The sequence below is a fragment of the Lonchura striata genome, chromosome 7 (assembly GCF_050655825.1).
Source record: "Lonchura striata isolate lonStrDom1 chromosome 7, ASM5065582v1, whole genome shotgun sequence".
Classification (NCBI taxonomy): domain Eukaryota; kingdom Metazoa; phylum Chordata; class Aves; order Passeriformes; family Estrildidae; genus Lonchura; species Lonchura striata.
Window position 1 is genome coordinate 25472859 of NC_140709.1, and position 13642 is coordinate 25486500.

General features: G+C 37.5%; 1 protein-coding gene across 16 annotated transcripts in view; it reads left to right on the plus strand.

Annotated features, from left to right (window-relative positions):
* Nucleotides 1–13642, plus strand: part of PARD3B (par-3 family cell polarity regulator beta) — a 394367-nt gene that overhangs the window by 180256 nt on the left and 200469 nt on the right. For all 16 annotated transcript variants that reach the window (XM_085585197.1, XM_085585191.1, XM_085585194.1 and 13 more), the window contains 3 exons: nt 1732–2087; nt 3685–3824; nt 4603–4731. In XM_085585197.1, the coding sequence (XP_085441323.1) occupies nt 1732–2087; nt 3685–3824; nt 4603–4731 (625 nt within the window). The remainder of the gene's footprint in view (nt 1–1731; nt 2088–3684; nt 3825–4602; nt 4732–13642) is intronic.

The following is a 13642-nucleotide window of genomic DNA, read 5'->3' on the forward strand; positions in this document are numbered from 1 at the left end:
GACTAACTCACGACTTCAATGTCTTCATGCTGCAGAAAACCCTCTTGAAACAGCCTCTCCTTTCCACCACCTACAGTTGCAAGGTGGACGTACTGTGCAGCTCTGTTCATCTGGGAAAGCAGTAGGTGTGTTTTCAAGACATTTATATTTGCAGTGGCTTCCTTCCTGTGTCAGTGTTAAAATAAAAAAAAAATATTTCAGAAGTACTTTCAACATTGATTCCTCTTACATAACTGAGTGTAAATCCAAAGACTTGAGCAAAACACTGACTCACACCGACAAACACACCACAGAAGGGTAGGAGACAAGTACAATGTTCTTAGAAGGACTCCATGATTTATTTAAAATTTAATGCAGCCATTACTTCACCTCTTGCCTCAATTAAGCTAAGCAGAAGTTTTCAGTGTTTCATTCTCAAAATGCTCTTCAGCTACTTCTTCTGTTTGTACTCAAGTGGTCTTCTGCAGTATGGAAGAAAATCAGTCCACTTCAACAGAAGGTAGGAAAGTAAAGCATAGAAAGAGAGAAGTCTCCTTTGTTCCTTCAGAATCCAAGGTTTGTAACATGGCTTGACTGACCAAATCTACAGGTTATTCAAAATCCAGGGAAGGCTTTATGAATGCTTCTTTTGGCCAACTTGTCTTAATTTCCTTACAGTGCATGGGAATCTGAGCATGGTATGGTTACCATGGTATCAGTTCACAGAATTATAGAATGGTTTGGGTTGGAAGGGACCTTAAAGATCATCTCATTCCAACCTCACAGGCACAGACCGGGGTGTCACCCACTAGATCAAGTTGTTCAGGGCCCCATCCAGCCTGACTTTGAACCATTGCCAAGGATGAGGCATCCACAGCTTCTCTGGGCAACGTGTTCAAGTATCTCACTACCCTCTGAGTAAAGAATTTCTTCTTAATGTCTGGCCTAAATCTTTCTCTTTTAGTTTAAAACCATTCTCCATTGGCCCTATCAGTACCAAGGGGAGTAGTTCCATTAAATGCTCGTAACGCAGTTTCTGGTGTTGCATTTGAGCACATCTGTAAAAACACTGATTATGTGAAGTCTGCATATCCACTTTGCAAAAGGTTGCTGCTTGAAAGATGTGAGTAATATTGACCTATTTATTTATCCATTTATGTAGAAATACAAATAATTGCACCATTTTGATCACCAGGGATTTTTTTCTGGTGTCTATGTATCCCATACCCTCATCCTATTTTATTGCTGTGGAATCAGCCAGAAGTTGCCATAGGGATTACAAATGCATCTGAGGAGCAATTATACTGGATTTAGAAAAAATTGAGAGTTGAGCTTGCTTGGAGTAGATGTATTCACCAGAACAATTGGTGATGAGTGCCCAGTGTGCCTATATGTGAACAAAAAAATACGTAACAGACAAGTACTTGAAAAAAGCAGCAAGCTGTAACTTAAGCAGTCTTTTGCCATCAGAAATTCCCTTTCTGATGCTCTGCATTTAGAAATGTGTTCATCAGTTTATTCTGGCTGATAGTTTTCATAACAGCTTAGGAATTCCAACAGATACGCTGTTCCTACTTGAAATGTAAGGAAATGCTGTAGTTTTGAAATCTTATTTCATGTGTACTTTTCTAAAAAAGGGACACTGTAGATGTGAACATAAGGTAAACTTTCATCTTATTCTCTGTAAACAACTTCAAATTTTGCCCACATTTTCTAGGTTGTCATATGAATTTTCATACCTTTCTTTTAAAGGGCTCAGGACATCTTCCGGCAGGCAATGAAATTTCAAAGTGTCGTCTTGGAAGTCCTTCCTCCATATAACCGAGAGCAGTATGAGAAGTCTGCTATTGCTCCTCTTTGTATTCTGAATAATGAAGAAGGAGTTACAAAAACAAAAATTCCACCTCCTCTTCATCCAAAGCCTGCTCTGAAAACAATTAATATTTCTGGAGCAATCTTGGAGTCAGGTGTACAGGGAGCCCTGCAACAAGCTAAGAGCCCCAACCTCCCACGTCTGGGTAGAAAGCCTTCTTCTCCCTCACTGTCTCCACTTATGGGCTTTGGTAACAAGAGAAATGCAAAGAAAATAAAGATAGACCTGAAAAAAGGTAAGTCTTTGGAGATAGTATGATTAATTTGGTATCATATGGCCTATAATGATACCTTAACTTTTAATTTAACAAGTGACATTCAAAATACAAGCAAGTTATTTATCGTTTAAAAGTTCCAAAACTTTCAAAAGGTATAGCAATGTAAACAGTAATATTTTCTATAGTGGGCTTTCTTTACATTTTGGATGTTTGTTATCCAGATTCACTGATTAGGTCATCTCTGTTACTGACTGTGGAAGCAATTCCATTAGCAACAAGAGATTTTAAGAGATAGTTCAGTCTTTGCACAAGTATAGAATAAAAGTTTGAACTGTTTCCTGGTGACATTTATTATTTTATTTAAACTGCTAATTGACCTCAACAGTGTTATGACATTCTTTTAAAGACATGTTTAAAAATCTACTCTGTTTCATGTTTTCATGTGGTCATGAGCTTGACCACAGATTTACCTGTCTTTCCTTTTTTTATTTTCTGCAATCTTTTTTTTTTTTCTATTATATTTATTCAGCTGTCAGGAGGCCAAATTTGTGCATATATCTTGCTGCACCATGCAGCTGTCTGTCATTGAATGAAATAACATGTTTAGAAACATGTTAAAAATGTGCTTAAGCAATTTCCAATTAGCATTTGTATTTTTATTTGATTTCTGTCTCTTGATTTTGCTGAGAGTAAAATTTGATCCTAGAGGTGGTGCTTCTGAAAACTATATGTAACTTAATTCTCATAACACATTATGAATGTAAGCAAGCTCTCATTTCTTAATTTTTGCTGTTTCTTTACTTAAATCACTCATTTTTGCTTCTGAGCTCTTCAGCTTTGTCTTAATAAAACCTACTTAAGAATTTTCCCATTCTAGATCTAATGCATTTGATTTTGAAACATTTATTTTTTTAGAAGTCATAGCAATGTGATACTGACATGATGATCTCTTTGAAAACTACTACATGGTAGAAATACCACTCAATATAAAAAGATTTTTATGGACTCTGCTATTCCCAGTGATTTTAGTGGCTTATAAGCAATACCTGCTAACATTTATTTTACACCTAATTACTTGTTATAGCATATCTGTTAACACTTGAGGTTGTTTATTTCTAAGCAGCAAACAACTCCAGTACTGGAAGCTTAGAAATATCATTTGTCCTTTCTGAACAGCACATCACCAAGTTTTGCATTCTAATCATGTGATACCTTTCCCATTTACCAAATTCCAGTAAAACATGCTAAATTACATTTATGCTCATAAATAAACAACTCCAATTGCTCCGATTCCAACAATTGACATTAAAGTGAAGACTAATATTGTAATAACCTAAAGAAAAGGTAAATGCTTTAAAAAGAGAGTTCTTTCTTGTTTTTTATTATCATGTGCTTACCCAATAATTTCCATCTGTAGCTATTGTAAGAGGGTTTGGACATCAGTAGACTTCTTCTCTAGACCATGCAGAAGATTGGCTTGTGTTTACAGCTTTTTGTTTGCTTTCTTTTTTTAAAAATTAACATGAATGAATCTCCAGGATATCTTGCTGATATTGTTTGCTTACTTTCAGTGATCATAGTTTACATGTTGAAACTTATGTTGTGAATTCTTTAGGTCCAGAAGGACTTGGTTTCACAGTGGTTACCAGAGACTCTTCAGTACATGGTCCTGGTCCAATCTTTGTGAAGAATATTTTACCAAAAGGTGCAGCAGTGAAAGATGGTCGTTTGCAGTCAGGAGACAGAATCCTGGAGGTTAGAATAAATGTCCGTTGTATTTGTGTTGCTTAAAACTGATCGCTAGCTTTGTCATAAATTTTCTATTTCCTCGTACATATTATTGATGTATGGAACTACAACTCTTGCCCTTGGTTTAAAAAAGTCACTCTCAGTTTCTATGTCACTTGTTTGCCAACAAGTGCTTTACACCATTAGGTGGAAAAGATGGTTCTTTCACAAGGGTCCATGGGGTGTTTGAACAAGGGAAGCCTGATAAGATCTTGATTTTTAAAGCAGATAAATGTATTGCTTTAGGACCAAAACATGTCTTGCCTCTTCAGCCACATCCAATAATCTCCAGTTAATATCAAGCTGGTAAAGTGCTCATTTTAAGGCAATTTTGCTCAAATCGGTCTGTTGAAAATTTTCAGATATCTTGTGACTTACAATCTTATTATCTAATGGGTTATTTCTACTTACTAACCTCAAAAAGCTCTTAAGGTAAACAGTTTTAATACTAAGGTCTTGTTTCTGCACTTTTCATCTTCAAAGTGCTTTACAAACTAATTAAGCTTCACAAACCCCCTGCAAGGCGGGTAAGTACTACAGAGCTGCTTTAACAGATGGTGAAAATGAGGAGGAGAAAGGTTAAGTAATTTGTGCAGGGCCAGAGGGGGAGGCAGTATGGGAGCTGTTGCTGATTTTTCTTTGCTCTCAGTCACTGAATGACACCTGTGTTAGGTGAGGGAAACCTAATAAACCTGCTAAAAGGCAGTCAGAGATAAGACATCCTCTGTTCTTTTGTGGCTGGTAGGTGAATGGACGGGACATCACTGGCAGGACCCAGGAAGAGCTTGTAGCTATGCTGAGAAGCACAAAGCAAGGCGAGACTGTCTGTCTGATTGTGGCTCGTCAGGAGGAAGCCTTTCTACCTCGAGAACTGGTAAACTTGTTATTCTTTGCCAAAGAGTGATTCTGAAACAATTTCATGGTTAAATACTAGCCCAGGAAATGGAAATTATGTCAGCTTAGACCTGCCAATAGAAGGTAGTCACGTAAGGCTTATTTCCAAGAAGTATTTATACTTACATTTGATTCTGAGTGGGGTTTGATTTTTATCTACTATAGATGCAGTTCCACACAGTCTGATTTTTCATCCCCAAAAATGACAGCATAAGCATAACTCACAGGGGAATACTGTAAATTAATTTTGCAAGTGTGAGGTCAAGCATAACTAAAAATGGGTTATTCTCTTTCAGAAAAGCGGCAAGCTTTAAACCAGAAATTTAAAGTGTGTGTAATTAGCCTGCAGCTTATCACTGACAAACTAGTGAGGGTGGCTGGCCCCAGGAGATGTTTCATAAGCCAGGTGCCCAACTGCAGGAGTGGTGAGGAATAGTATTCTGTTGCACTCCTCACAAATTTTGGAAGCAAGCTTTTCCTTGGCTGCTAGCCTTTGACTTAATAGGCTTTTGCTTGTCTTTTTTCCATCTCAAGTGCCTAATTTTCACTTTTGTTTTTTATTAACACTGGCATGAAACTGTTCTCTTTTCTCTCACACAGAGAACTGTATCAGAGTAAAAGTGCTGTCTGATACATGCTTGTTTCCCCTCAGAGAAGGTCATTTCTTTGGTTGCCTCTGCCTTATCTTGATTGATGGCTATACTTGACCTTTCATTAAGTCCTCAGGATAAGGAAAGGACAGCATTTCCTGCTTTTGTCTCATTTTATCTCCTTCAAAGAACACAAACCGCCTTCATGCTTTCCTTAAGATGCTGCCTTCTTGCTTTTCCTTTAGACTGGTGTCAGGATCTTCTACAGAAACACTCCGTTATGCTTCCTCACAGAACATTGCTGACAGTTTTCCTCTTGTTTCCCTGTTACCAGTTGGACCTTGTAGAGGTCAGGGTTGCCCATGACAGGATAGGGAGCTGGAGGAGGTTCTGGTTCTCACAAGTGAGTCTTTTCTCTTATGCCACTGGTGCCCACTTCTTCTTGTGAGCCATTGTAAAGTGTCCTAGCAAAACTATTTTTGTATGCATTTTTCTCTTACTTTGTAATTTTTAAGGAGCATAATGGCAGTTTTCAGCCTTGTAATTGGGCATTTGTTGTCACTGATTGCCAAAGCACCCAAGTTGGTCATTGCATTGCTCTGCTGAGTAAGCCCTGAGCTGTAGAGTCAGTGTCTGTGTGGATCAGAGGGAAATTTGAGTCTGAAAGTACTAAATTATCTATTCCATGTAAATTTCTTTTCATTCACCAGCTCTTCTAAATAAGAGCTTACTTTTTGAAAATGCTAGCCATTAACAGCGTTTTCTGGGTTTTTTAAGTTATAAAGCACATTACTTAAAAAATGTACTTTAAAAAGAATGGGTTCTTCTCCTATTTCTCCTGTTCCCCCAATCTAAAAGCTGCTTATAATTTCTACCTGCCACAATTTTGTCATAATAAATTCTAGTGTCTACAGCAAGGATTAACTACCTTTCAAAAGGTGATTTACTTATGACTGGCATGATTGAAATCTAGGAAGTAGCTGCATTTATCCTGCTAGCTTGACCTTCTTTTAGATTGCTTTCTCTGTGATAGAATGATGCACAAGTGATGGCCCTCACTGTAGCAGTGATGATGTGGGAATTCTAACACTGCTCTGTGTTGTTCATTACCTCAATCAAGTAGAACATAATAAAAATGAGAATTACTGAAATACATTACATACATTTATGGAACCAGCCCATCTAAATTAAAAAGCCCTTCAGCAACATCTGGTAGCTTACAGCAAAAGTGTGAGCTACCATCCCACTAAGCTACCAGATGTTGATGCTAACACAATGCTTGTTAGAATTCATGAGGTGTCTGAGAATAGTCTCAACAAAGATTAAAAAAAAAAAATTTGATTTAGCTTTTTTGTTTGGTTTCAGCTTTATCCATGATATTACATTGGACTAATCCTCTGCTACCTCAAAAATTACAGTACTGTTTTATCTAAGAGTAGAAAAATGCCAGCACTTTAAATGTTTGTTTTTGGAAAGAAAAACAGTGGATAATCCAATGTTTTTCAAGGACAGCTGAAACTGAGTGCCCTGATGGTGTAACATAGATGCAGAATTTATCTGAATACTTGGGGATTTTATTAATGCCTGGCAATAATATAATAATTGCTTTATATCAGACTTGTTCTTGCTTCGAGCAGTTCTCCAGGGACTGTAATCTGAGATGTTTTCTTTTGATTCCCTATTACCTGTGGAAAGAAAAAGGAGAAAGGCCACCTAGTAAATGTACCCACTCCCCACAGTTTCCTGTGGCAAAGATACATCTAGAAGCTGGACCCACTAGAAACGTATGCACAGAACCACTTTTGAGCATGTTTCTCCACTAGAACTGGGGTTTTTTTGTGGATTTGCTGGAGAGAATTTGATAACTGCATGGGCACAAAGCAAATAATGTAATAAAGTCGCACTGGGTGGCATTCTGTTGCGTGGGTCTGTAATAATATAATTTGACTTTACCTTGTAATAAAGCTGCGGCTTGGGGAAAGCTTGGTCTCACGAATATTTTCTCTTCAGTATGATAGATGGGAACAGAGTTTGGGTGTTTTGTTACTGTGATCTGTGCTTATGAATTGCTAGCAAGTAGAAAATATATTCAGAGTAGCAAGCCTTTGTCACAGGAGCCGAGATGTGCTACAGATGAGGATGAATCAGTGTTGCAAAAAAGTATTATTACATTTTAGGCAACTGGGGCTTTGGTTACACTGGTTCTTGCAACATCTGGGAGTTACACAGTTACAGTATTTGTGCATAACAAAGGAAAAGAATTGAAAACCCAAATTTGTAGGGTTGTTACTGCTTTAAAAAAAATAGAAAGGGAAGCTCTAATGAGATTATTTTTCTATATATTTTGAAACAGATTAGCGAAGTACAATTTGGACCAACCACAGGCAGTCCTCCATATTATCCAGTTAGCCAAATGTTCCCAGTAATTCATGCCAGCTGTTGACAATGTAGCAGCTAAGTAAGGAGCTGATTCCAAAACTCCTGGGGAAGATCTTGATTCACTTAATTACCACAGTCTGTGGAGTGGCCGGTGATTAGTGTGTTCTTTAAGGTGCATTCGGGCTTTAAAGTGTGTAACGCTCTTTTCTAGAGGATTGTGAATATTACACAAAGAAACTGATTGAACTGAATCGGTTTAGATTTTCCAGCTCCTCTCAAAGTGAATGGAGTGCACATCGAACTGTGGCTACCATTCTATTGTGTTTTGGAAATAGTGTTTTAATCACATGTCTGTTGCATCATGTTTTTCTCTAGGGAATATGGATGATCTGAAAGTACCATTTATTTTAATAATGATGCAAAAATTATTTACACCCCCTTCTCTTTCTTTTCCCTGCATTGGTAAAAAAGGGAATACTGCTCGAATGAGAGCAGCTCTGGTGCAACCCATTCAGTGCTATGATCCTTTGCAATTCTTTATTCTGTATGATCCACACCAGCAGAGAAATGTGACTGTTTTGCAATTTCCAGAAATAGTATAGCACCAAAAATATTTGCATGCATTTTTCTGTAAGTTAGAGCATATATATTGTAATTTTTGCATACCCTTTATTTTTTGTTTTAAAAATCTCTTTGACTTACAGTTGCAACTGTAACTGCTATTTCTGTGGTTTCTTGGCATATTGACTGATGCCTGAAGAATGGGGGATGAAAGGGAACAAACCATAATTTTTATAACAATAGCTAAACGAACAACAATGTACTTGGTACTGGTCTTTAAGTCTTTTTACACGTGTATTATACAGGATGGAAGGAAGCAGGATGAGTGGCAAGTTCAATTAAGCATTTTTTTCTACTTACCATATGATTAACTTTTATGTTTTAGTCTTCTCCCAGTTAATTTCTTCCACTGCCTTGAACTTATATGCCTGAAGGAAAACCAGTTGGCCTATTTGTTTTAATATTCAAAGCTTAATTTCTATTACTTCCTTTTAATTGTTGCTTGCCTTTTTATGTGCAGGAAATACTAGGTGAAATTACAGCCGAGACTTAACTATTTTTGCACCTGTTTTTGTAGTTCAAAACCATGATTCTAGTGCTCAGTTATTCAGAAATGGACAAATAATTTCAATCAGAAAGTGATTCCAGCAAGTACTATTTCTCTATTGTGTTACCTCTGTTCTAAGTGATATGAATTGGATAGGAAAAAAAAGAAATACATATTGAATTTTATTAGCATGCACAAGAAGGTGTTCTGTGTAATGAAGGCAAGAATATTGTGAATGCATATGCGACCATTCTTCATTTATAAACTGTCTAGATTTTTTAATATCCTGGGGGTTTTAAAGAAAAGTTTAATTTTGGACCTATTCTCTTCATCTGGAATAAGCTGAGAAGCTAGTGTAGGTTGTGTCTACATAAATGTATATTTTTAAAGACAAAATATTGTGTACTGCAGCCCCTCAGAGGTTTTCATCTTCATTATGTATTTCAGAAGATGGTTATTATTTCATTATGTCTTAGAGTACTGGAAACTGTTATTTGAGGTTTGTTGATTAGTTGTGCTCTTTACAAAAGTCAGTAAATCAGTGTTAAGAAGGAATGGGACAATTTTTCCTATCACATTGAAAAGTATCTCTTTATCCAAGGTTTGTGTGTGACTCTCTAATTTACCAAGGGGGAATAAGTTGCATGGTAATCTGTGTACCTTTAAAAAGTGGTTGTTTTTTGAGCTCTCATATGCAGTGAAGTGCCCATAAAGGTACCAGCACAGCAAATGTGATTTTTCTATGTGATAGCAATTGTTTGCCTTTTTGAGGCCATAGAGACCTTATTGCATCTGGTCTACTATTGCTTTCTTTGTCAGGCCCATCAGACTGTTATGATCCAGCAATGATTTGCCTTTCAGAGCCCGCTGTTCCTATATTCCAGCAAATTTAAGGAACCTTAAAAGGATGGTCTGAAAGACCTGGTCATAACCTTCATTGCCTGCAGAAACCTCTGATGGTACTCTCTCTGTTGGTAAAGAATAAGTTAGAGAGGATACAAGTAAGGAGAGAAAATGTTACTTGTACTATGAGGTAATATATTCATAAAATGTGTTATGGGATTGCTGCCCAAAATTCCTAGATTTAGGAACCCTACATCAGAACACTGGGAAATGAAAACAGCTTACTTGAGTAAGTCTTAGTTCTGAGGTTGCCCAAAATTCTTTGGAAGCCCACTTTGATGTATGAAATCATATGTATATATACATCAGAATAGAGGCATATAAAATCTGTTCTTAACAGAAATTGAGTCTTTATATATTTTAGATGCGTTTACCCAGATCTGCAGCACTTGTGTTCAATAAACCAGAGTATTTGGGCAATTTTTAAATCCTGCTAACAAATGTAGTGCCTTGCTATTTACAGGGGTCACCAGTTCTATTACATATACCATATGAACATTTCTAAAATCTTTGTCTTACAATACATAAAGAACTTAGAAAAATGTTTTCCTAGACTGACTTAATGTAAAGCATATGCATGTGGTGTTTGAAGTAGACATAAAAGAATTACACCCTGCTTATTGCTTTGTTTACCATACCTTTAAAACAGTAAGCACTAAAATGAGTAAAGAGTTGGATTTGTATATCACAGTGTTATGACCTGTGCCCAGAATGAATTCTGAAATGGTGCAGTAGCAGCACCCTTAAATTCACACTGAAAATACCACGCAGCCTTCCATCTTCATGTGTGATAAGATTTTAGGCTCGAGGTGCCAAGGTGTATTAACTGCATAAGGCTCCAGCTCAGTAGGGTGTGTAAGCACATGGCTTACCTCATCTGTGGGCTGAAAATGGGTGTTTTCACAGTGAGGCTGACCTTGACTGAGGACTGAACTAGTTATTTTTTCTCCCTCTGTTTCCTACACTTATGTAGCTTAAAAGGTTAAGTGAGACTGTATTTTAAATGTTGAGGAGCAGTGTACACCAAATTACTAATACAAAGCTTCTGCAAAGGCCAACCATTTCCTTGGTGGGTTCTTCTATAGGGGAGTCCAGCAAACTGGGGAGTCTCCATTTCTGAAATGCACTGTATCTGCCTTGAATGAAGAGCTGAGTCTAGTTTTGTCAGTTTTTGAAGCTGTAATTCCAGAGAGTCTACATAATTCAAACCAGACACATTCTATCTAATATGACACAAATTTGTCATGTACTGTGTTAATGTTAAAATTATCCAAGCATGCTATCATATATCTCCATGGATTTGCTACTGCCTTTCTTGCCTTAGCAGGGTGTGCCATTAGTAGCCATTTAGTTTTTATTGTAGTATGGAGTACAGATAATTTTAAAGAAAACAATATAAATGTCAGAAATGCTAAAGATGAATACATGCAGGAGTGATTTCCATTATTTACTAGATTATGACAAGATTACAACAGTGTATTACCTTTGAGTATTACTTTTAAGGGTTACTATTGCAAAACACAGTGCAGATTTTGTAGTGACTGAATGACTGACCTGTCAGCAAAGTATTTCTTAATTGTGGCTAAGTGCTTGGAAAGAACATGGAGCATGATGCAAATAGGGAGTATCTTCTTTTCGAGCTTTTCTGACAATAATAATGTGGTGCCACAATTTAAATATTTTTATCAAAGCCATTGGAAAAGCACGCAAATGTCTTATTTCCTTTATAAACCTTTGAAAATAACCCTCCTGGGTCTTTTGCCTTTTACTGTCAACTCTGAATGGCACCCCAGGGAGTTGACATCTCTTATCAGAAATGAGCAGCCAGGCAAGGGGCAGTCAGCATATTGAGAGGCCATATTAGTGTGTTGGTCAAGGGCACCAGACAGGTACTGAAAGGTCTCTTGTTGTGTCAAGCAAATGCTATTTCCTTCCTGCCTGAGAGCTATTTTTTTTTTTTTTGTAAGCTTCTCTTTTGGCAAAAAACACAATAAGGATATATAAAACAACCTTTCCAGTGAGAGATTAGCATTAGGTTATCATAAATCCACAGATTAAAAGTGCTGTGGTCATTGGGAACAAATATTGTAAGATTAAATAAAAGGGCTAATTGAAAGTGGTGTGCCATGGTAGACAGAGGATTGACACAATATTGTATAGATATAACCATGGACTAAGTAGAAAGTGGAAGAATAAAGTGCACAGTACTTTTCTCAAAGGTTATGGTTCCGATTGTACTGCTCTGGGGACTTAGCAGTTGTGTATTGTGGGAGTAGGAGAAGGCTAAAAGTATATTCTCTGTGGTCTTTAAACTACTGAGAATTTATAGGTGAGACCAGTAAAAACTTATTATTAAAAATAATAATCCTTTATTATAATTTAATTAAAACATCAGATATCTGAGGTAGAGATGTGCTTCTAAAAATTAAAATCATTGGCAGAAAATTAACTAAATGTATCCTGAGACCCTTAGATAGATGTTTTCAGCCTGTGTTGATGAATATTGCTTAGTACTGTGTTATTAGGGCTCTCTGCTTTCATATCTAGCAAACTCTGTTCTCTCATCTTCATATAAACTCTACTCTGAAGTTTTCTGTCTGGTTTCTGGTGATTTGGTAAATGTCAGAATTGATTTTACGGAAGTTTTATGCAGGTATATAAGTAGATTAAAACATTCCTGTCCTGATTTCCCTTGAGAGACATAGTACCTGTTTGGTTGTTTACTCTCTTCTGTTTAACCACCAAATCTGGACAGCAAGTGGAAAGATTTCCTCTTAGACAACTTCTGTCTGTCTCCTTCTGGTTCAGGAAAGAGAGAGGAGATCTTTGTCTTCCCTAAGCAATTGAGAGACGTGGGGAGCTGCCTAGTGTGCTGGGTGGTGCAACCAGGAGGGAGCTCTGAGCAGAAGCTCTGGCTGGCAGACTACTATAAATATTAGAGAACAAACATCACTAGGCTGCAGAAATGTGCTTATCAGGAGGGGAATGTTCAGAGCTTGCTGCAGCTGCAGAAGCCATTGAAAGCTGACAGCTAAGATTTAGCAAAGCTGAAGGAAGGACCGGCCCAGCAAGGACAAAATAAACAGTGGAGACTGATTCTTGAAGTGTTGGGTTGTTTCAGTTTTGTGTTGGAGTTTTTTGGTTGTGGGTGTTTGTTTTGTTTTTAACTTCAACCTGTGTCTCTGCTGAGCAAATTTTATTAATACTTTATAGTGTTCCTGTCTCCATGTACCTTTCTTAAAGGAAAAAAATGAGCAAGATATTGGGCAGAGGGAACAAAAGACCTGCATGGATGAGTAGAGAAATCCTGTCATTACTGAAACATAAGCAGGAAATACACAGGAGTTGGAAAGAGGGTCAGATCACGTTGAATGAATATTGAGGGTTTGTCAGAGTAAGTAAAAACAAGATAAGGAAGGCCACAGCCCATCTGGAATTAAATCTGACCAAGGATGTCAAGGACAACAAGAATGATTTCTTCAAATACGTCCATAACAAAAGGGGGGCATTACTAAACATAGCAGGGAGCCTGGTAACAGAGGATGCAGAGAAGGCAGATTTACCAAACACATTTTTTGCATCAGTCTTCATTGATAAGGCCACCCTTGGGATTCTCTGTGGGAGACAAGGGTAAAGGAACATTGGAAAGAATTTCCCTTGGTCAAGAAGGATTGGGCTAGAGAGGTTAGACAGCACCTAGGCAAAGCTGACATCCAAAAGCCCATATGCCCTGATGCAATACATCCACAAGTGCTGAGAGCAGAGGCCATTCACAATCATCCTTGAGAGGTTGTGGCAGTCAGGAGTGGTGCCCAAGGACTGGAAGAAAACAAATATCACCCCAGTCTTCAGAAAGAGCAAGAAGGAAGATTCAGGGAACTCTGTTTACATGGATGACAAGAAGGTAATCA